Source organism: Phoca vitulina, unplaced genomic scaffold (assembly GCF_004348235.1).
Source record: "Phoca vitulina isolate PV1807 unplaced genomic scaffold, GSC_HSeal_1.0 scaffold2, whole genome shotgun sequence".
Lineage (NCBI taxonomy): Eukaryota > Metazoa > Chordata > Mammalia > Carnivora > Phocidae > Phoca > Phoca vitulina.
The window spans coordinates 10985031-11009422 of NW_022589705.1; the positions used below are offsets into that span (position 1 = coordinate 10985031).

A 24392-nucleotide genomic window follows, 5' to 3' on the forward strand; every position below is an offset into this window, starting at 1 on the left:
TCTCTCAGGGTTCCTTCTTTGACTGTCGGTCTTGGTCCAGGAGGGGGTGAACCCATGTTGAAGCTCTGACATGGATCAGCCCAACCTCCCTTCCCTAGTAGGCCTGATCACTGGCTGCCGCTACTGAGCCTGGAGCCAGTGCTCCTTGCCCTTCAGCACAGTGATGTTGGCTTAAAAATTGGCCAAGAAGGAACTGCCATCTTGAAATTGCTGTACGCTCCATGAAAGCAAGGTTCTTGACTAACTCAGAGTTCTCCACCAACTAGCCAAACAGCTGACTCATAGCAGGAAAGCAGTACATACTAATTGAATAAATGAATACCTTGGCTTCTCTATAATTTTTAGGTTGATAGTATTTTTTATTTGTTTGATAAAGATTGATAATGCATCATAGAGTCCCAGTGCTAGAAAGGGGTATAATTTATAGGTGATTTTGTTTATTCAGATAGAACAGTAGTTGAAGCATTTCAGATAGATGAAAAGTATCCTGTTTGGGGAGGGAAAAAAATTTTTTTTTAAATTTGTAACTTCAGTAACTCTTCCCAGTGTTCAAAAAACCTTGCAGTCATAAAATCTTTCCTTATGGAAAACAACCATATTATAAAACATTTGGAAATTTTATTTTTTTAAAAAATATTTTATTTATTTATTTGATAGAGAGAGAGACAGCGAGAGAGGGAACACAAGCAGGGGGAGTGGGAGAGGGAGAAGCAGGCTTCCCGCTGAGCAGGGAGCCCAATGCGGGGCTCGATCCCAGGACGCCGGGATCATGACCTGAGCCAAAGGCAGACGCTTAACAACTGAGCCACCCAGGCGCCCCAACATTTGGAAATTTTAAAAGAAAGAAAAAAAATCACCCTAAAAAGTAAAGTGTAATCCTAACTTATTTACACTTTATTATCTGGATTTTTCCCTTTCATATTATTCATATGGCTACATAGTCTTGGGAAGCAGCGTGGTCCAGGGTAAAGTTGCCAGACTGTGTTGGCAAACAGGCCTGGGATTGAATCTCGGCACTGTCATTTGCGAGCAGAATGAACTCGAACAAGTCATTTAAGCTCCCTAAGTTTTTTGTCATCTGTAAGAGAAAGATGGTAACAGTGGTCACCACAGAGCCTTTGCAGGTTATGCTTTGCAGTGGCTGGCGTGGAGTAAGAACGTGGTGGGCCTAGATGGCATGTAGCCAGCCTTGCTGGCGCTGCTGTGCCAGTTGTTAAAGGAATTTGAGAGCCCTTGGGCCAGCTGGTGAAGAGTGATTGCCTGCCCCCAGATGCTTCCATGGCTTCTGCAGATGCACATATACCCTTGCCCCTGCTGGTATGCAAGTATTACTAACGCCTGGTGTTACAGCCTATATGCATTCCGCTTGGTGAGTGGTCATACCATGGTAGTTTTCATATCCCCTCTGCTAGTAACTCATCGATTTTGTTACATCAACAGAACTTACTTAATCACTATCCTCGGGGACACTTTGGTTGTAGCTGATGTTTTCAGTATTACTAATGCTGCTGTGATAAATATCACCCATGTTTGCATCGTAGAAGATGCTAATTTCCAATTCATTTTTTAGTAGCAGATGAAAACCTACCTCTTCTCTGATGGATCCCTACCTGTTGTGAAGGCTGTTTACTAAACTCTTCCCTCTCCAGATTGAATTAACTTCTGTATCTCTTGCCTCGGTCACTTTCTTGCTTGCCTTCTGAATTCACTTTTTTTTCTCTATACTGCTCTTGAAGCGTGTGGCTAGAACTGGACCTGACAGGTTCATGAGTCATACCCAGGGGGGAATGAAATGTGTTTTCATGACTCTTTTTCCCATCCTTTTACTTTTCAATTCTATGCTTACTTGAAGACAGCCAAAAACAAAACAAAAGCAGTATCACTAAGTGTTACTGTTAAAATACCGACCAGCATCTGACTCAGCCCTTTCCATCCTATATTTGTCTAGTCTTGTGAGAAACCCCTAACACACAGTTTACTAGAGAGCAATCCTATTTGTTTCTCATGTAGTTTCATGTGACTGAGCTTCTGTGTCCTGTCACACAGCAGGGTTCTTGTTTGGTTGTTTATTGTTTTGGCCAAGGTCATTTTGAATATTAATTCTTTCCTCCCTGCTGTGAAGTGAGACCTTCTCCAGAGTTTAGGTGGAAACTGTAAATAGGCCTCGTTGCTTCTCCCACTGGGCTGGCCTGGCCACTCTGAAGGGACTCATGTTGTTGGCCCGCCAGTCAAGGGGCACGTGGTGCTTCAGAGGGGAGGGGGCAGGTTGATTAAGAGGAGTCCTGAACATGATGAGGTTGCGCAACTGAAAAATAAAATAAAAGCCTGTTGAATCCACTCCGAAGACTCTTCTGTTTTTCACAGCTCTCAACGATTATATTATTTATCGGATTATCTTTCTGTACTAAATCTTATGTGGTCAAAGGTTCATTTGGGAATCAAATAAAAGACACTTGATCACATGCCAACTGTTCTGAGTCTTACGGCTCAGAGGCTCACAGGGGTAGAAGAAAGTTGTGTCTGTTACCTACGCCAAGTTAGAGGGAAATGTACTTTGATCTTTAGGTTATAAAAAAGAATTGTGGGAGGGGCGCCTGGGTGGCTCAGATGGTTAAGCGTCTGCCTTCGGCTCAGGTCATGATCCCAGGGTCCTGGGATCGAGTCCCGCATCAGGCTCCCTGCTAGGCGGGGAGCCTGCTTCTCCCTCTGCCTCTGCCTCTCTCTCTCTCTCTGTCTATCTGACTCTCATGAATAAATAAATAAAACATTTAAAAAAAAAAAAGGAATTGTGGGAAGATTGGGGAAATAATAAATAACGTCCCTCTGCATTGATGATTAGGAAAAATTGAATAATATATTAATATCTTCAATTTAAAGGAGTTATATTAGAATAGCTTTAAATTTGATCCTCTGTTAAGGAATAATTTATATAATGGATTGTAAAGTACATCTGCCTCTTTCAAATGTGAAATTAAAAAGGAAATAAACTATACCTATGATTAAGATGATAATTTGGGTTTTGGCAACTGAAAGAGGTTTTGCACGCTTTTGTTTGATGGCCTCTTGAGTTTAACTTTTCATTGTAAGATCAACTTAAACACATGGAAGCATTATTCTACATCAAAATTCTGTACCCAGTTACCACAAAACTGCTGCTATTTTGGGGCACCCGGGTGGCTCAGTTGGTTAAGTGTCCAACTCTTGATTTTGGCCCAGGTCGTGATCTCAGGGTCGTGAGATCGAGCCCCTGCTCCGGCTCTGCGCTCAGTGGGGAGTCTGCTTGAGATTCTCTCTCTCCCTCTCCCTCTGCCCCTCCCCCCAATAAATAAATAAATCTTAAAAAAAAAAACTGCTATTTTATTTGTGATTTTTATTCCCTGTTGACAGTCGTTCAACTTTTGGAAATTAGTAAGGGCATCTTGAGATGACTAAATTTGACGTTAGATTTTATTCCATTGTCAATGTAAATTTTTAAGGATGTTTCTTGAGGTAAAAAAAAAAAAGAAGTTAATGTAAAGGTATCAACAGATATTAAAGCAAAGCATAGTAAAATGACTTCTCGGGGTGCCTGGGTGGCTCAGTCGGTTAAGCATCTGCCTTCAGCTCAGGTCATGATGTCAGGGTCCTGGGATGGAGTCCCACAACCGACTCCCTGCTCAGCGGGGAGCCTACTTCTCCCTCTGCCTCTGCTGCTCCCCCTGCTTGTGCGCACTCTCTCTCTGTCAAATAAATAAATAAAATCTTTAAAAAAAATAAAAAATAAACTGGCTTCTCCAAGACATCTTGTATGACAGCCTTTTTAATGATATATGCTTGGTTTTCACTGCAGTAGATTATTAATAATGACTGCATATTTTAGTTATAAGGTTAGCATAAATTCCATTACAAAATATATTTTACTGCTTTTTTTTTTCTTAAAGAAAAAGTTTATTAAAATGCATGATGCATTTTTACTACAGCTTCACTTTTACAAGCTTAGGGCATATAAAAACATGAAACTAGGTGGTTTTCATCATTTAGGAGATATTCCCATGAAAATACATATTAAAATTGCCTTGTCAACTAAAGCAAAATAGGGACACTGGATACATACTCATGTTCCTTCTTATTAGTCACAATATCTTACCCCCTTTGTTTTCCCACTTGTGTTTTCAAAATTTCTCCAGAAAACATGTATCCTGTTTTCAGTAAGAATAGAACAGAATTAAATATTAAAATAAAAAGACATAAGGTAGTATTAGACAGTGGGGGTAAAAAAAAAAAAGAGAGAGAAACTGAAGTCCTGGGAGTTCAGCTTAAAGTGAATTCAAATTCTGCCCATTTTACTGGTCAGTCTGTGATTTCAGGTCTGCTGTTATGTTGCCACATTTTAATAAGACACATTCTCCCTGTTGGTCTTTTAACTGGAAGCCTCAGTACAGTTGTCGTTGTTCTGCAGAGTCCCCGTGTACCCTGAATTGGCGAGTACAAAACCATTGCTCCCAGGGGAAAGAAAGAAAGATTTCAGCTCCCGCAAACCTCTGCTCACAGCATTCATTTTTGTTCATTGATCAGTACATAATCTTGTTTTATGTGCATTTCTGTTGAAAGACAACTTATTTAATGTATCTTGTTGATTCATTAACACTGAGCTCATAACTCATGCCCAGAAGATGCTTATCTAACTCACATATTTTTTCCATAAGGCACATCAAAGCCTTCTTGTACTCAGGAACACTAGCCCTCTAACACTGTGCTCAGGTGCTGTTCGAAACAGTGGAATCAACAACAAAAAACACAAAAGTGCAAAATGCACGGCACTAAATATACTGTGAAGAAGACAGAGCTGCAACAAGAAGGCTGAGCATCCCCTTATTGGACCTGAGCTGGGTTCCTTAAATGTTCATCACTCTGTGCATGCCTGCAGATGACTGCAAAAGTGCCATGAGTAAGGGTTACAAATACATTTGTGAGTGAGTTGTCAAATTTGCAAATATGGAATCTAGGAACAATAAGGATCTACTCTATAAGCTTTCCTGATTAGTGAAAACTGCAGGAGAGTAGTTTTTTGTTTTGGGGTTTTTTTTTAAGTTTGTTATCATCCTTGCTGCTTTTATGTTGCAATTTATAACAACTTAATCATGGCAAAAATGAACTAAAGAAACAGAAATGGTTAGGCCTGAAAGCCAACCAAACAAGAATATCTATGCTTGTTTGTTTGTTTGTTTTAAGAGAGTGTGCACATACGTGCCTGAGTGGGGAGGGCAGAGGGAGAGAGAGAGAATCTTAAGCAGGCTCCATGGAGCCTGACTTGGGGCTCGACCTCACAACCCCGAGACCATGACCTGAGCTGAAATCAAGAGTCAGATGTTTAACTGAGTGAGCCACCCAGGCGCCCCATGTGCTTGTTTGATTGTTGAGAAAAATAAAATGTAAGATTATCTGAGATACTGTAAAACTCTCATACTGTTACTTTTCTTTTTTTTTTTATTTTTAAAGATTTTTATTTATTTATTTAACAGAGATAGAGCACAAGTAGGCAGAGCGACAGACAGAGGGAGAGGGAGAAGCAGGCTCTCCACCGAGCAGGGAGCCCAATGCGGGGCTCGATCCCAGGACCCTGGGATCATGACCTGAGCCGAAGGCAGCCGCTTAACCAACTGAGCCACTCAGGCGCCCCTCATACTGTTACTTTTCATTAAATGTCTTTAGTTCAGATGCCTGGTATACAAGTTCCAATATATTATAAATGGAAAGTCCTCAAAAACAAGGATATAATTTTTGAGTATTGACATTTGGGTTGAGTGTCAATATGTGAGTCTTCTGGAAAAACCCCTTTTGAGTGCTTCATCCTACTAGGAATTTTGATGCTCTGTCTTACTAAAAGTCCTATGTGAGATTACTTTTTTTTTTCATTTATTTTTTTTTAATGTCTAGATCTTTCTTGTTCTTTGGGGATATTGGGTTCTATTCTGAAAATATTTGTATTTTAACACTTTTCTTCAGCTGCAAGTATATGCATATTCTTTTGCATGTTTACAGCACAAATACATGCATAAGTGATCATTTATTTTTGGCAACCGGAAATTGGTTATTTTTTATTCAAAAGACTTGTTTCTAAAGCAGATGGTTTCACAGGATTTACTTATCATTTGACTGCTGTTTATGACATTATTAATTATCTTACGGATTTTGAAAAGTAGATTTATTTTTCAAGATGTTGCATTGATTTCCTCTTCATGATGTATGTTATGTGCGGATAGAAAATAAAGCTACCTTTTAAAAATATTTTATTTATTTATTTATTTATTTTAGAGAGAAAGAGAGCACACAAGCAGGGGCAGGAGCAGAGGGAGGGCAATAGGGAGGGGGAAAGAATCTCAAGCAGGTGCACTGAGCGTGGAGCCCTATGCAGGGCTCAGTCCCACGACCCTGAGATCATGAGCTGAGCTGAAACCAAGAGTTGGATGCTTAACCAACTGAACCACCCAGGCGCCCCAAATAAAGCTACTTTAAAATAAAGCGTTATATTAAAATTTTTTCCTTGGCCTTGCGTGGCCTTAACAGAACCCTACATAAATCCCAGCAGGTCGATATTAGTCCATTGTTCTCCACCTGTCTTTTTAAGTGGCTAAAGTAGTGTTGTCGCAGATGATTTTTTGTTTTGCTCATGTTGCTTGCTTTTTCTGAAGGGCAGGGATGTGTTTGTTGTGCCAAGTTCTTAAAAAGCAAGCAGGCTTGCCAACAGGTTTGTGGAGGTTCCCTGGGGATGTCATGAAGGAGGGGAGATTTGTAAGCTGGTGATAAGCAAGTCACTACACACCCCTTTAGATGGTTGTCTGAGCGATTGAGGATATGTACATTGTGGAGCTAGGGAATTGTTTGTGCATATCCCTTTGACCTGCTATCCGGAAGATAAGCGTTTTGTACTCCAAAGCCACGGAAAGGGTAGTAAAGAATCAGTTGGGTGGTGCCTAATCCCTATTTTGTTGAGGAAGAGTCTTTCAGACAACTTCAAGCCGTGTGTAGTTTGCTTTAGCATACTGTCAGGGACCTATGCAAACACTCAGAGACACTGCCTTCCTGTCTGCCTCCAACTTCCTCTTAGCCCATCTCTACCGCCAAGCCACAAGCCCTGGAAGATCGTGGAAGTCTACAGGTTGTAAGAGAAAAACTCCTCACAAGTAATTAAAAGTTGCCTCTAGTATGAGACTGAGAATTTTGCCCTTAATTAACTGGTTGACTTTTGACAAATTGCCTCCTCTCGAACCTCCTCATCTGTGAGGTGAGGGAGTTGGACAAGATGTTCTCCTCAGTCCCTTGCATCTCTCATGTTCTGTGGTTCTGTGATTATTTGTTGAGGCTGCTACCAAAATTGTACCATTTATTAAGTCCTATATTCTATCAGTGAAGACCATTTATCACTGGGCAACTAACTTGCAACACACAGTGGTCTTCACTGATGAACATTTAGGTTTCATGACTGCTAAGATGTTGCATTCTATATCATGTTTTAGCAGACTGCACACAGTATGAAACCCATCAGAGGTAGGTAGCTACTGACTTTTTTGCTTTTAGTTTTCAGAATCTAAACATGAAATTGAATACCTCTCAAAAATACTGTTGGAATGAACTTTTGGGAAAAGCTTTGACAACCCAAGAGATGAGATTAAGTTTGTTTGTTTTCCCTAGCTGTGTTTTGTGCACTGCACACGGTAGACACTGGTGCCTGGTACGGCAGCCTCTGGGAGTGGGGGGACCTCAGGACTCCTGCTCCTTCGTTTGCAGCTTTATCATTAGTACTGTGCGTGACTAGATTAGGTTGGAAGCCTTTGGCTACAGTTAGCAGACATCCCAACTCAAACTAGCTTAAACAATAAGGGAATTAATGGCTCATAACTAAATACAGGAGAAGGATGGGCTTCAGTGTTAGTTCAACCCAGTGTCATAGGCTCTGCTTCTCTGAAATTCCAGAATTCCCTCAGCAGTTCTCTCCACTTCTGTTGGCTTATTTTTCAAGTTGTGTTCTCATTGTGCCAAAATGCCTGTAGCAGTTTTTTGCTTTGTCTTCACTGCGGTGTTGGGGTTTCTCAGCCTCTCTATTATTGACACTTGGGGTCAGATATTTTTTTCTTGTGAAACTGCGCATTGTAGGATGTTTAGCAGCATCGCTGGCCTCTACCCAGTAGATGCCAGTAGCATCTCACCCCTGGGTTGTGATAATCATGTCTCCAGACATTGCCAAATGCCTGTGGTGGCGGTGAGGGGTGGCTCGCAAAAATACACTGATTGAGAACCACTAGTCTAAAGGAAGACAGATCATTTTGTCAGGCGGGTATCTTAAGTATAAAGAAATTGTATTTGCTCAAAGACCCCAAATTTCCCCCTTTTGTCTTATTGGCTCAACCTGGGTCACTCCCCATTTCTGACCCCATCACCGGTGAGGGGGTAGAATTTCCTTCAGACTAATCAGGCCCACCACTGGAGCTAGAGACGGAATCTACTCCCCTGAGGCAGGTAACTGTTCAGGGGAGGGTGGTGAGCGCCTCCACAGAGCCAGTGGGAAGGGATAATGAAGCCAGACAGGAGCCCCAGCAGTGTCCTTGACCACTACATTCTAAATTTGTCTTGCTTTTCTTCCTCTCAGTGAGGACTATGGAAAGAACTTTAAGGATATTACAAATCTCATCAATAACACCTTCATTCGGACTGAGTTTGGCATGGCTATTGGTCCTGAGAATTCTGGAAAGGTAAGACTCATTCATACACACATGAAGCTGTGCTTGATACCACGCGCAGGGCTGTCAGATAATAATGTTGGAATGGTCCAGTTGTATACAGCAATATATTTAGTTTGCTATTAGTTCATTTTAAAATTAAACATAATGTAGTGCTGTTCATAAAAGAATGGAATTCAGCACACAGGTTCTTTTTTTTTTTTTGTCCCTGTCCAAGATCCAGCCAAACTCTTTGTAATTACGTAGCGGTTTTTTGGCGTCATGATGTATAATCTGCAGAACAACATTTTAGTCTTTGGGCAACTAGCTAATCTCAAACTGAGCAGGCTAAATTCACAGTTATGATGCACTATTTCAATTCAGGATAATATTTGTTATAAGACTAATACTTGAGGAGTGCAGTACACCAGCTAATCTGTTTTTATAACTTCCTACTTTTGGAATTTTCTTAACGAATATCTGGTGGAAATGGTGTAAAAACTTCTGTGCTTTTATAGTATTACACTCTGACTCTGAACTTTTTTCTTCCTAATCAGGTGATTTTAACAGCAGAGGTGTCTGGAGGAAGTCATGGAGGAAGAATCTTCAGATCATCAGATTTTGCCAAGAACTTTGTTCAGACCAATCTCCCTTTCCATCCTCTGACTCAGATGATGTATAGCCCTCAGAATTCTGATTATCTTTTAGCCCTCAGCACTGAAGTAAGTATAGTTGAGGAGCTTGTCTTGCTTTTTCACGTTTTTATAGGCTCAAAATATACTCTTTTAAAAGAATCCTGTAGGACATGCCTTTATATTGGACTGCTTTCTAGTGACTTCTTAAGGCATGAATTACGTATTTTTTGCATTTTTTTCCAATTTGGTAAAGGGCATGATTTTCATGTGCTATCTGTTCCAGACAAGTATGATATTTAGCTGTCATTATATGTTTTTTTAAGTGAATAGATGTGGTGTGCTTTCAGAGTAATGAACTAGAAAACAGTTTAATGTAATCATTCTTGTGCTTCAAGGGACAACCATAAATTGTCAAACTCCTGATGGTGTTGTTTCTTTCCTATGGCCAAACCACATCTTCATAACTTTTTTTTGTTGGTTCCCAGTATATAAAGCATACTGATTTCTGTCTTTGATACTCCTGTTTTAAATATCCAGAGTTTTAAATCTCTGCATCGCCTACCACATTCCTATACTGTCCCCAGAAACCTGTGTCCCTCCCTAACCCTCCCACCTCTCTTCTGAAAGTTCTCTGGGGAGCACGTTTCACTTTTCCTTTCCTGGAGGACCAGTCTCCTTTCCCATGGATTTTAAGGACCCAAAGTGGCTGAGTTGTTAGACTATGATAATCATAATTATACTTTACATTTACATGGGCTCTTTCTCATCTTATTTCTCAGAGTGTGGTCTCCTGACCAGCAATATCAGATAGAAACCCCTGGGAGACTCATGTAATATGCAGTTTGTAGGCCCCGATCCAGACATAGTCCATCAGTGACTTTTGGTTTTGAGTTGGCTAGTATTTTTAACAGCCTTCCCAGCTGAGGGGCGCCTGGGTGGCTCAGTTGTTAGGTGTCTGCCGGCTCGGGTCATGATCCCAGGGTGCTGGGATCGAACCCCACATGAGGCTCCCTGCTCAGCGGGGAGCCTACTTCTCCCCTTCCCACTCCCCCTGCTTGTGTTCCTTCTCTCGCTGTGTCTTTCTCTGTCAAATAAATAAATAAATAATCTTAAAAACAAAACAAAACAACCTTCCCAGCTGAGTCTGCACACTAAAATTTGAGAGCCATTGCTGTGGTGACCATTGTGGGGACAAAAACTGGATCATCAATGTGGACAAGTCGGGCTGAGCAAAGGGATGGCACAGGGAGGGTGAAGGGTACTCGAAGAGCCATCTGGGCTCTGGGCCTTCTGTGCAGATCTTTGAGCAAAGGGAAGGCTGGAAGACTCAAGGAGGTCAAAGTTAAGTTTAGCCAAAGGAGGCCAGAGGAAGGAAACTGGCCTGCTGGGTAGGCTTCAGATCTTAAAGCAACAATTCCAGGAAGTTGGCCTCCAGCAAGCTGGAGCTATAGGCCCTTCAAGGGAGCAAAGAGACCCCCAGAGGAATGGACAGAATCACCAATCCCCCTTTTGACTACCCCATCGCCATTACCAAGTGTCTTAAGATTATTGAAATGCTATCCTCAGGAGGAGGTAGCCCCAGTCTGCTTTTATACCTCAAATTTCTTCCAGTTAAGGGAAAGTTGGAAGTAAAAATAATCAGGGCTGGGGCGCCTGGGTGTCACAGTCAGTTAAGCATCCAACTCTTGATTTCGGCTCAGGTCGTGATCTCAGGGTCGTGAGATTGAGCCCCGCATCAGGCTCCATGCTGAGTGTGGAGTCTGCTTAAGATTCTCTCTCTCCCCCTCCCCCCTGCACTTACTCTCTCTCTCACATAAATAAAGAAAATATTTTTTAAAAATCAGGGTCGAGAAGATGGACCAATGTGTATTAAAGTGCAAATAGGTGATACCAGACTCTTTCCTATTTCCAAGTAGAATTAGGTAAATTAGAAATGCTGGGAGGTGAATGTTATCAGAGGAGGAAAGAGTTACAGAAGGAAGAATGGTGGGTGAGAGTGGAAGAGCACTGTAGGTAAATTCTGCCTAGAGCAGCCCCATTTAATTTCAGTTGTACCAGGACATCTCTGTCCCACCTCCACTGGGTCTGGGCCCAATAGGCTTGTGTTGCCAATGTAATGGACATTGTCAGTCTTCATTTTACCGAGCCTCTGCTACATTTGAAAATATTGGCCGATCTCTCCTTTTGGGAACTTGTCTTGCTTGGCTTCTTTCTTATCTTCTAACCTTCTAATTGCTTCCTGGTCTCTTTCGTAAACTCCTACCAGTCTACCCTCAAGTTCCTACTGCTCATTTCACTCTGAGCAATCTCTTCCACTCTGACCTTTGTAACTGCCCCTGTTATGTATAAGATTCTCAAATCCATATTTCTGGCTTCCTCCTAGGGCTTCAGATTTCTATCTTGCTGCTCCCCTATTACACACACACACACACACACACACACACACACACATACTCTGCCCTACAGGAAAAAGCTTCCAGTTCTACTGAATCTAGTTTCTAGATTCTTCCTGAGCCTATACTTCACAGCTGTGGTTTAGGGCCTCACTAACTTTTTCTTTTTTTTTTTAAGATTTTATTTATTTATTTGAGAGAGAGAGCATGAGCAGGGGGAGCGGCAGGCAGAGGGAGAGGCAGGCTTCCTGCTGAGCAGGGAGCCCGACACGGGGCTCGATCCCAGGACCCCGGGATCATGACCTGAGCTGAAGGCAGATACTTAACCGACTGAGCCACCCAGGGGCCCTAGGCCTTCACTAACTCTTAATGAACTAATGTGGTACTACTTTTTCACTACTTTTCCTGCTTCTGGTATGAAATCCATCTTTCCCAATGCCATCCAAGTATTCCACCTTTAAAAAAAGTAAAACTGAGGGGCACCTGGGTGGCTCAGTCCGTTAGATGTCCAACTCTTGATTTTTGGCTCAGGTTCTGTGATCTCGGGAATCTCGGGGTCGTGAGATCGAGCCCCATGTTGGGCTCCACGCTAGGCATGGAGCCTGCCTAAGATTCTCTCTCTCCCTCTCCCCTTCCCCTCCTACCCCCACCCACCCATCCTGTACTCATGTGCACATGTGCATTCTCTCTCTCAAAAAAAAAAAAAAAAAGTAAAACTGAGGGCCCTCTGTAAGCTGGCCCTCACCTCTCTCCCTAGCATTAGCCCCTTCTTTCCTGACCTTGGAATTTGTGTTCCATCAGTGTCTGAAGGCTTTTAGCTCCTTGCCCACGCTGTGATGTTTTATCACCTCTCGCCTTGGCAAGTACTAGGGTGTATTTGTGCAATAACATCCCATCTCCCCATTTGCCTTCTTTTGGTTATACTGCTCATTATTTAATACTAATTCAGCTGTCTTCACAAACCATCTCTGATGCATTGTCCCTCCCCTCCTTATTCTCACCCTGGAGACATGTTTCCATAACTTACCACATTGTATCAAATTCTTATCCACACCCCTTGTTAAGCCGGGAGCTCCTTGAGAGCGGGGAATGTATCTTATTGGTCGTTGTGTCCCCAGTGTGACATCTGGGACAGTGCCTGGCACACAGTAGGCAATTCATGAGCATTTGTTATTCTAAACTTCTAAAACCCTGAAGGGGCCCCCATCGTGTGTGTGTGTGTGTGTGTGTGTGTGTGTGTGTGTGTGTGTGTGTCAGGCAGCTTGGACGGACCTTCAGTGTGTGTGTTTACTGTCCTGAATGATTAGATATGAATTATTAAAGGTCATATTAGCAGCTGCACAGGACAAAGCTGGAATTCTGATAAGTCATTTATAATCTTTCAGAATGGCCTGTGGGTGTCCAAGGATTTTGGGGGAAAATGGGAAGAAATCCACAAAGCAGTGTGTTTGGCCAAATGGTGAGTAACAGAAGACTCCATCTGTGCAGAGCCCTAAACCTTTCCTGACAGTGCTGCCAGAAGTCACATGAATAAATATTGAGCACTGACTACGTGCCAGGTAGTCTTCAGGGTGCCAGAAGGGATAGAAGGGGAAGGGTATGACACAGATCGTGACCTGGAGGAACTTCTAATTCCACTGGGAAAGAATACTTAATCTCACTAAGTGTTAGAATATAAAGTATAAAGCAGGGCACATGACTGAGTAGCTGCTGCCTGCAAAGGTTTATTCTCCATAAATAGTGACATCAGTTGGAATAGCATAAAATACAGCTTTGATTTGGGGACTTACGTACTTCTCTGTTCCCAGATTTATATTCCCTCACCTAGAGATCCGTTTCAGTTGTGCGGAATGTAGCAAGGAATCAGGAAGAAAGCCTAGAGAGCTTCCAGAACTTCGGAGTCACCCTGTCTGTGCACCAAAAATCCTTCGCTTCCCTCGGTGGGACCGCCGGCGCCCCCCACACACACCCAGGGCCTGCTTGAGATGATGCAGTGGAAGAGCTCTTTCTTGGGAGTCAGGTCACCTTTGTTCGAAACTGGCTAGTCAGTGGCTTAACCTCTCTGGGCTTTAGTGTTTCCCTTTTATGAAAGGAGATTTATTGGGGGAGTTTGGGGGATGGTGGAGCAAGAATTGAATTAAAAACCTTCATACCACCAAAATTCTAATTATGCTCACACCCTTGTTTAGAGCCTCTTTCTTCTTTCTCTTTGACAAATTTCAGCAAATTTGTGAATGTAGTTTCCCTGTGGATAGCAGACTGGTGCCCGAGGTGGGGGACGTGAGTGCTAACAAGCAGCACCCGCCAGCATGAGGGGCCGCTGCTGAGAGCTGCATGGAGGCAGGGACGATGACAGGATGGGGTGCTTTAGTGCAGGATCAGTAACTTCCAGTGGGAGCTCTGTGTTATAGTGTCGTATGCTTGGTGTTCATGAACATGACCCTTAGTCCCAAGGAAGAATCTAATATTTAATGTCCTCTACTTAGGGAGTCAGGGAGATGTGTAATAGAGACATTGCCAAATATATCTCCTGAAATTACAATATTAACAAAAATACTGCTTAAAGTGGCCTTTTCCCAGGTACTGCTGATAAAATGAGGTCCGTGCAGCCCGGCTGTGGCACACAGGCTACGTCAGCATTCGGTCTGTGTTATTTTCACGAATTGTGTTTGTGCCTTATATGGTCTTATCAGGAAGGAAGTCATTTTTAAAGGAACTAAGTTAATAAGTTGCTTCACTCTCGATGGACCTAAAGTATATAGGGTATGTTCAAGTAAGACTATAGTAAATTTTGGTCATTACAACTCACCTTGATGTATGTATATCAAATCACCACAGTGTGCACTCTGAATGGTATTTGTCAGTTATACCTCAATAAAGCCAAAAGAAACAAACTGAAAACTCATCTTTAAAACTAAACGTTTAGGGCTGTCTGGCTGGCTCAGTTGGTAGAGCGTGCAACTCTTGATCTCAGGGTCGTGGGTTCGAGCCCCATGTTGGGTGTAGAGATTACTTAAAAAATTTTTAAAATCTTTAAAAAAAAAAAACCCTAAAAATTTATTTTTAAATGGTATTTTATTTTGTATCTCCTATAATACTTTTTACTTTTGTAACTTATTTCTTTGATTAGTGTCTAAATATAAGATAACTGGACTTCTGATAACGGTTTACTCACCTTTTAGATCTTTGATTTCTAGGAATTGACAGCCTGAAGTGCTGAAAGAACGTGCTCAGACCCCACACCTTGTGCTGGTGCTAATCCATAAGTACTATCAGGGTCTGAACCTACTTTCCTGCAAACTCCATTTCCAAGGTGGAATTTAAATAATTCAACCTCTGACCTAGCTGTCTATTCGAGATGAAAGAACTAAATTATTTAGCACATGCAAAGTACTGAACTAGGTTCTGAGTGGAAACAACAAAGCATAAAACTTCATACCTGTCCTGAGGAACCCAATAATGTAGTAGGAGAGAGAAGGCATACACTGTTGGATTAAAATAATTAAATAGGAGACAAAGGAGTGCCGAGCAGCTGGTACAGAATGGTCCAGTGCTCTAGAACAAGGTTTCTCAACCTTGGCACTAATGACTGGACAATTCTTTGGACTGGACAATTCTTTATTGTGGGGGAGTTGTCCTCTGCATTGTAGGATGTTTAGCAGCGTCCCTGGCCTCTACCCACTAGATACTAGTAACAATTCCCTGTCCCCCAGTTGTGACAACCAGAAATGTCCCCTGGGGAGTAAAATCACCCCCAGTCGAGAAATCACTGCTCTAGAAGTTTGCAGCAAAAAAGCTTTCCAGTTGGAGTGCCAGGAAAAGTTTCATGGAAGAGCTAGATTTTAAGCTGGAGCCTAAAGACTGTGAGGGTAAGATTTGCTTACAGGAGAGAAAAAAGCATTTTACGCCGGCAACAGGAACAGCAAATGCAAGAGGCAGATTTGGAGAGTGTAAACAGACCAGTCTGATCAGCTAGAAGCGTTCACGTGAAGAAGTAGTGGACTGGGGGAATTCCTGGTGCTGGGCTGGGGGCACCTTGACCAGTGTGGCTGGGAGAGTCAGCCGTACAGCATCCCAGAAGGCCGTTTCACCTGGCGCCTGTGGATGGAGCTTATCATTAGTAGCCTTGCTTGGAGCTCTGTGACTGTGGTTGACAGCAGTCTTGAACCGTGTCTTTTCTCTGTCTTTGCCTCTCTGTAGGGGATCAGAAAACACCATCTTCTTTACCACCTATGCGAACGGCTCCTGCAGTAAGTATATTTTAGTTCCAAATAAGACTGTCCTGTTGTCCGTTCACAGTAGAATGTTCTGGGTTGTAAGAGGTAGAAACATCAAAGATCCTTCTGTTCTCCTGTAATTTTTTTTAAAAGATTTTATTCACTTTTTTGACAGAGAAAGACACAGTGAGAGAAGGAACACAAGCAGGGGGAGCAGGAGAGGGAGAAGTAGGCTTCCCGCGGAGCAGGGAGCCCGATGTGGGGCTCGATCCCAGGACCCTGGGATCATGACCTGGGCCGAAGGCAGACGCTTAATGACTGAGCCACCCAGGCGCCCCTCTCCTGTAATTTTAATAGCTAAGATAACTGTCAAGGATTTTAAAAATTTTGGAAGTACTGAGCCTAGATCAAATGAAAACATAAGCTATACCCAGAGGCAGTGTACTTAATTTTAGCAATGTATTTACGTAAAGTAAATATTAGGCTACAAATGATAACAAGTTGAAACTCATAGTGATTTCTGCAAAAGAGCATGGAGGTTGTGTTTGTATCGGTGGATGTTGGCTTTCCAGTCCGTGGCACCATTTCAAAGCAGAAAGCATGGTCTTTCACATTTATTCATTCAACAGATTCATTTCATTTTTTCACCCACTGATTTGCACACCTGCAGTAGTATGCCAGTCACTGTACTAAGGATGCAGGGAGCAAGACACCCAGGGCCTTCTCTCATGGGGCTTGAATATCCTATAGGGCTATTGGAGGATCAGCAAGAAAACCAAAAACTCCAACGAGACTACTGAAAATAGGAAAAGATAAGTGTGTCGTGAAGAAAGCAAAACAGGATGCTTTGGCTGTGACATGTTTATGCAACACTGTATTTGATTACGTAAACTCTGTCATTCTGTCCAGTGCAAAACCCCACATGTATAGAAATAAAACCCAAATGGCAATTCCCTGTGTCTAATGCTGTGTCATTTTACATTGTCACTTGATTAACAAGCATAGGATTAAAAATCCTTTAGCTATAAAATATAAGAACACTCTAAAACAGTTGTTTTGAACTGGAGGTTCACCAGTATGTGACATTTTAATTAATATTTTGTCTTGTTTAAGAAGCTGACCTTGGGGCACTGGAATTATGGAGAACATCAGACTTGGGGAAAAGCTTCAAAACCATTGGTGTGAAAATCTACTCATTTGGTCTTGGGGGACGTTTCCTTTTTGCCTCTGTGATGGCTGATAAGGTGAGTGTTTCCTCTTTTGGAGGTTCTGAAATTTCTGTAAATATGTCTCAAATGGATGCTTTTTATTGCTAGCACTGGCAGCATTTCTTGCCTTTTTGCAGCGTTTAGTATCACTAACGTTTGGAGGTGATTCTTTCTAGAAGCTGATTGATTCTTCTGGGCTGCTTGGCACATCAGCCTGTTGTCACCACATGAATATCCATAGCCCCAGTGTTTGGACTTTACTCAGACAACTGAAAAAAAGCAATCCACTTGCTCATTATCCAATAATGATAATAGAAACAGATAACACTAATTAAGTGCCTGCTATATTCTAGGTACTATTCTAGGCCCCAGGAATATAGCATTGAACAAAACAGATAAATGTCCTGCTCTCAGAGCTTGTATTTAAATATGGAATTAGATACTAAACTAATAAATATGACATTATAATACTGGGTAATGATTAAAGCTATGAAGAAATCTATAGCAGAGTAAGGAAATAGAATGTGCTAGGAACTGGAACAGTCCTGTTTTAGATAAGGTGGCTTGGATGGGCTGTCTGAGACCCAGCTGAAGTGAAAGCATAGTTCTGTGTACATCTGGGCTGAAGGAACAGTAAGCACAAAGACCCTCAGATTGGAACATGCTGGAAATATTGAAGAAAAGTGAGAAGGGCAGCATGGCTGGAGCACAGAGCAGGGTGGTCCAAAGAGGGGGAGCCAGTGGTCAGATCAGACAAGACCTTTATAGGCCAAGACCTTGGCTTTTATTCATGTGTTGGGAAGCTGTGAAAGGTTGTGAGCAGGGGAATGGCATAAGTTGGCTTCTGTTTTGACAGAGTAGGTAGGGGCAGAATAGCCTGACAGGAAACAGGAATGGAAGCACCACGAGCAGCTAAGAGGCCATGACAGCAGTGAGAGATGATAGGTTGTTGACATGGACTAGGGAAGAAGTGGTAAGATCGTCGATACATTGTTAACATATCGCCAGTAGGATTTGCTGATGAATTAGATGTGGTTTGTGAAGGAATGAGAGGAACCAAAGATAACTTTAGAATCTTTGCCCTGAGCGACTGGTTGAATGGTGGTACCATTTCGTGAGATGGCAAGAGAACTAAGTTTGTAGGAGGAAAATCAAGAATTCAGTTTTGCGTATGACATGCCCACTGGATATCTAAGTGGAAATGTCAAGTAACATTTGGGTATATGAGTCTCCCTAAATTATATGGTATGTGAAGCTGTGTGACTAGGTGATATCTTCTGGAGGATTGAGCACATGCTGGAGCACCCCAGTGACACTGGAGGGTTGGAAAGAGATGGGAATCCAGCACAGAAGACGGAGGGAGGGAGGTGGGGAATCAGACAGGGATGCCCTGAAAGCCAAGTGGAGAAAGTGTCTCAAGAAGGAGTGACCAGCTGTGTGAAACTCAACTGAGATGCGGAATTAGAGGAGCCCTGAGAATGATCCACTGGAGTTGGCAAAGTGGAAGTGGTTGGTGACCTTGACAAGGGCAGTTTCTTCGGAGAACTGGGGTTAGCAGGCTGATTACAGTGGGTTCAGAAAGAACAGGAGTGGAGATGGGGAAGTAGACACAGTAACTACACATAGCTCCCTTGAGCAGTTGCACAAAATCCTCCCAGCAACCCTGGGGGCAGATCCTCTTGCCTCAATTTGTATCTGAGGAAATTGAGTAACTTGCCTAGGGTCACCCAGAGATAGAAGCGTGGTGGGAATCAGACTGCCTGACTACGGAGGTGGCCTCCTGCAGTGTACCGCTGCTGTCTACAAAATCAGCATCCTGCTGTGCGCTGTTGAATTCTCGTTCTTACCTGTAACAGTGAAAGTAAAACTTGAAAATAAACTTCTAGGTATGAGCTAGAGAAGTAAGTCAAATGCACTTGTCACTGAACTTAAAGAGTATTTAACATTAGGAGGCGCTGGGACTAATTCTTGTGCCCTGGCCAACTGTGTCTAGTAGGAACTTTAAGCTATTTATCAGAGAGGAGGTGTTAATTGCCTCCTTAGCAGACTCCTTTTGGCAGATAAAAACCCCCTGGTCAGCTCCCTTATATTGGCCACGTCCCAGGCTGTGCACATGACCTTCGTTATGGCTGTTCACAGACACTTACTTCCTTTAAAGAGGAGACGTGTCACATCTCGACTTCCCTGTGATCTCCCAAGCATGGGTTTCATCTCCCATTTCTTAGACTCTTAATTATCTAAGTCTTTGGATTATGCCAGGACTTTCTCAAAGGGACCAAACTTTTGTGCAACAGTCATCATTTTAAGAATTATCTGAGCAAGCCTATGCCAGGGGCTGTAAAGCCAGACTGGTGATGGCCCCATCGTACCCGGAGCTCTACTGAAGGAAATGGGAATGTCAGAGGTTGGGAAGATTATATGCTACAGGGCCATACCAGAATGAAGAAGCCAAAGAGGAAGCCAAGATAGCCTTACGTACAATAGAATGGATTGTTCTGAGGCCTGGAACTTTGCTAGGGGTTAGAAATTGCTTTAGTAATTGGTACTGGGACCTGTCAATTATAACAGTTGTACCTAGTGAGGAAATGGATAATGATACTCATAAATATGAATAATAATGTTCCTATTCATGTCCCTGCACAGGGCATCTTGGCAGAAAATTAAAAAGATAAATATTGGCATTTGTTCCAGGATGCAACAAGAAGGATTCATGTGTCAACAGATCAAGGGGACACATGGAGCATGGCCCAGCTACCTTCTGTGGGGCAGGAACAATTCTATTCTATTCTAGCAGCTAATGATGACATGGTGTTCATGCATGTAGATGAACCTGGAGGTAAGTGCTTTTTTAGTGGCCCACCCTTGAATGCATAGAGACGGAAGCTTCAAGTTCGACTTCGAGCTTACTTCTTACACGTTGACTTTTTCTCTTACCCCTAGGTATTTGTGTACTACAGAATACACAGTCTTACAGATAATATGTAGTCTCTGTTAAGAAGACCCCTTGTTTTGACTCTATAGTATGGTTTATGTGTGTGTCCACATAGACCCTTGAGCACTGCTGCTCAAAGGATAATCAGAGGACTGATACTGGTTTGCAAACTCTTTGTTACCAAGGAAGCGCAGAAAGCAATAGGAAGCATTGAGAACCTCCTATAGCCCTTTGACAGAGTAATTTTATATCTGTTGAATCTAATCATTAAAAAGTTGTGGATTATATTTTGTCTATCTTTTGTATTTCACTCTTCTTGTGATTAATTTTTGTTATATTTTCCAAATGATCAGTTTGTGCCATAATAGAAATTTAAAAATTGGTCCTTTACCAGGGCACTTGCCTGGCTCAGTCAGAGGAACATGAGACTCTTGATCTTGGGGTTGTGAGTTCGAGCCCCACACTGGGTATAGAGATTACTTAAATAAATAAAACTTAAAAAAAATTGATCCTTCACCACAGATAGTTTGAAAAGCATTGTTCTGGAATATAAAGATTTAGAGATATGTATGATATGAATCTAAATGCATTGCCTCTGCCACCAGAATATATCTGGGAAGGTCTTTTCTGTAGCATCTGAGTAATCCATCCAACAAACAGCATCTGCCATACTCCAGGCACCAAGCTGGGTGCTGGAATTAAAGGTGGACATGAAAATCACGAGTATCAAACCATGATTAATTCTCAGGTCTGCATCTACATCATGAAGAGAGACCGTTGGCTAATGTCTGCAGTCAGTCAGTCATGCGTATGGTTAGACTGTTGTTTTCTCTCCGTTCCTTCCCAGGACTTAGTGTTTTTGTGTATTTGCCTATTTCAGATACCGGATTTGGCACAATCTTCACCTCAGATGATCGAGGCGTTGTCTATTCCAAGTCCTTAGACCGACATCTGTACACCACCACGGGTGGGGAGACAGACTTTACCAATGTGACCTCCCTCCGCGGGGTCTACATAACAAGTGTGCTCTCAGAAGGTGAGTCTGGGCGCAGCTGTGCTTCAGCTGAAAATGGTGGGAGTTGAGGCTTGTGGGGAGAATAATGGTCCTGTCCCCCCAGTAATGTTGCTTGCCTAGCCTACAAGCCTATCCATGTAAATTCTGGCTCGCTCTTTATTTTACATAAGTTACCGTAAATAGAACTAAAAAACCCCAAAGCAACAGCAGGTAAAAAGAAAGACTTTTTGGGTTCTGTGTTGTTTAGAATAAGTGTTAAATTTAAAAAAATAAGTTTTCTATATTGGGAGGTTCAGGGCTAGGGGAATGAGCCTGAGTTTGAACCACTACCTGCTTTTCTCCTTGTAGAGGACACAACTGTAGCCAGCCAGCATTTCTCTTGTGTCCAACTCAGTGGTTCTGCAGAGCTCACCTTTGCTAAGGCCCGGTTATACAAATAAACACGTCACCCTAAAGTGCAAAAAGGCTCTTAAGGTTTTGTTTAAATATGTATTTATTTTTTGGTAGGAGGTGGGGGTTGTTTGTTTTTATTTGCAAAGATCTTGCAATGGTCTGCAAGGTCCTAAGCAGTATTGGCCCCCATTTGCTCCCTGACCTCAGCTCCCACCTCTCTCCCCTCTGCTTACTGCATTCTGGTCACTCCAGTCCTCTGCACACACACGTGGTTTAGAGATCTGCAGGCACTGTTCTCTGTTTCCCCAGAGAGCTGCAAGGCTAACACCGTGCTCCTTCCCGTCTGTGCTCATATGTTGCTTTCTGACTAGAACCCACCCTGGCTATCCCATTGGAAACTTGTCTGGCGCACCTGCCCCCCCCCCCCCCCACGGACACACTCAGCCTCTCTTTAGCTGGGCAGGTTTCTCCCATAGCATTTACTGTCTCACATACTATATAATCTACCTATTTACAGCGTCTGGTGTTTGACCCTGCTAGGATGTCTATTTCCCGAAGTTTTTTTTTTTTTTTTTCTGTTTTGTTCACTGATAGAGTCCCCGAAGGCTTACAACAGTTTTCATAGTAGGCACACAATAGATGTTTATTGACTAAATGAATTGCCCTTCATTTGCTTTCTTGTTAGATTTTCCTTGGACATCTCAAAACATATTGTCTCTGAATTTAAACCTGCAATAGTTTATGTCATTGAAAATAGAACAGGGAAGAAACATGTAGAAAAAAGAAAAGAAAAATTATAAGAGATCAGGTACAGAGTAGTGGAGAGACAAAAACTAGGAATTACTACTCCAGACTTACACACATATATTCAAATCACATTCAAATCTTGAGAGTCCCTAAAACAAGCCTGGTATCCTGGCCTTATCTGAGGAAAGAATGGGATGCTTTCCCATTGTAGATTTTACTTCCAAAGCAAGCAAGCAAGCAAGCAAGGAGAATGGACATCAGCCTGTTTGTGTTGGTGAGGAGATAAAAGGTATCTTTTCAAGAGTATCAGTCTAGATGATTTCTGCCATCAGCTGGGTCCTATTGAGGTGGGAAGCCTTCCTCAGATATCATGGAGTGCTGCTCATGTTACTCACCAACACTGAGCCGTTCCGTTGGATGTTACAAGCTTGTAGGACTCCAGACTTCTAATGGTGTTATAAAGTCTCAGGAGAGAGAGATGCAATGATAAACTGAACTTAATAGGGTGCTTCCAGTGTATCAGACTTAATATCATTGTTTTTCCATTCAGATAATTCTATCCAGACTATGATCACTTTTGACCAAGGAGGAAGATGGAAGCACCTGAGGAAGCCTGAAAACAGTGAATGCGATGCTACAGCAAAAAACAAGAATGAGGTTTGTTTTACCCCAAGTGTCCTATGTGTGGAGCAAGGCAGCGGTTCCACTCTGCTCTGATCGGTGCCAGGTCTTTGAATAACGAAGTTTCATACGTGATTAGGGTCCACAGCTACAAGTGGAAAGTTTGGAAATGAGAGTAATGAAAGGAACTTAGAATGCAGGAAAAGGAACTGCAAAGAAAAGTCAAAAATACTATGGATTATTTGTCTCTTAAAGAAAAACAAAACTGAAGGCTAAATTTTTGTGTCTTACTAAACTGCTGAATGCAGAGTGGAAGGTGGGCCTGTGATCATTTAGGAGTCAGCATGGCGGCCCTGAGACCTTAGGAATTGTACACGAAGTCATAGGCCGGCCATTCATGAGCAGTGCAAAGCCGCGCCAGCCACAAACAGACGGACGAGAACTTGGCCTTCTCTTCCCCTCTGCCTGGGCTCCACACGGCCAGCGGGCGTGGATGGTGACGCCGCGCCAGCGCAGCTATGAAAGGCGGAGCTGACCCTTATGCGGAGAGGCTAAGAATAGAGATACAAAGGCATTGCTCCAGGAGATCCCAGATTCCAGGAGTGATGGGTCTTGACAGGCAAGAAAAAAAGAAAAGAGAAACAAGCTTTGTGTCTGGCTCCTGCGGAATTTGAGAGGAGCTGGGGGAAACCCTGGGAGTTTCCTTCAAAAAGTGACAGTGTTGGTTCCCGAGGTCTCCTCAGAATACCTGTGGTGGATAGGCACTCTGCTGTTGTAGGCGGGATTTTGGTTAAGAACCTCAGACAGTGTGAGGTAGTGTACCTCTACCCCCCCGCCCCAACACTCTTTCTCCCTTTTCTGTACTCGTAAGTGCTGTGAGGCTCTCTCCCCTCTCCTTTTTTCCCATCCCTCTGCTCTGGCCTTGCCTTTAGCCTGGCCAGTGCAGTGGCCTCTCAACTAGCCTGGCCACTCTCACACTCCCATGCCTCTCCTCCTCGGTACACTTCAGGGTTCCCCTTTGCCTGTGAATAAAGTCTTTGCCTCAGACCTGGTGAATGAAGGTCCTCTCCTCCCTGTCAGGATCTTTCCTGCCTTTTCATTGTCATTGTCCTTCTTATCACCAGTATTTTCCTTATCGTAGCCCTCTGCTGCCCCCTGAATACCCTGCAGGCGCCCCTGCCGCTTGGCCTTGCCCACGAGATTCCTGGGAAAATTGTGGCTGATTTTCCCACCCCCGAGTCATTAGAATCAGTGGAAATCCTGACCATCCTCCATGCCCATCTTCAGTTAGACTTAATCCTTCAGGGCGCCTGGGTGGCTCAGTCGGTTAAGCGTCTGCCTTCGGCTCAGGTCATGGTCCCAGGGTCCTGGGATTGAGTCCCGCATCGGGCTCCCTGCTTGGCAGGAAGCCTGCTTCTCCCTCTCCCACTCCCCCTATTTTGTTCCTTCTCTCACTGTCTCTCTCTCTCTCTCTGTCAAATAAATAAAATCTTTAAAAAAGAAAAAAGCATTAACTTTCATTGTGCTTTATAGCT

General features: G+C 42.9%; 1 protein-coding gene across 2 annotated transcripts in view; it reads left to right on the plus strand.

Annotated features, from left to right (window-relative positions):
• The window catches only part of SORT1 (sortilin 1), a 64122-nt gene that overhangs the window by 23337 nt on the left and 16393 nt on the right, over window positions 1-24392 (plus strand). The window contains exons 4-11 of one of the 2 annotated variants that reach the window (XM_032422021.1): window positions 8627-8729; window positions 9254-9418; window positions 13110-13183; window positions 15925-15974; window positions 17055-17185; window positions 19841-19985; window positions 20962-21117; window positions 22787-22893. In XM_032422021.1, coding sequence (XP_032277912.1) covers window positions 8627-8729; window positions 9254-9418; window positions 13110-13183; window positions 15925-15974; window positions 17055-17185; window positions 19841-19985; window positions 20962-21117; window positions 22787-22893 — 931 coding nt within the window. The remainder of the gene's footprint in view (window positions 1-8626; window positions 8730-9253; window positions 9419-13109; window positions 13184-15924; window positions 15975-17054; window positions 17186-19840; window positions 19986-20961; window positions 21118-22786; window positions 22894-24392) is intronic. The other variant, XM_032422024.1, reaches the window with a different exon arrangement.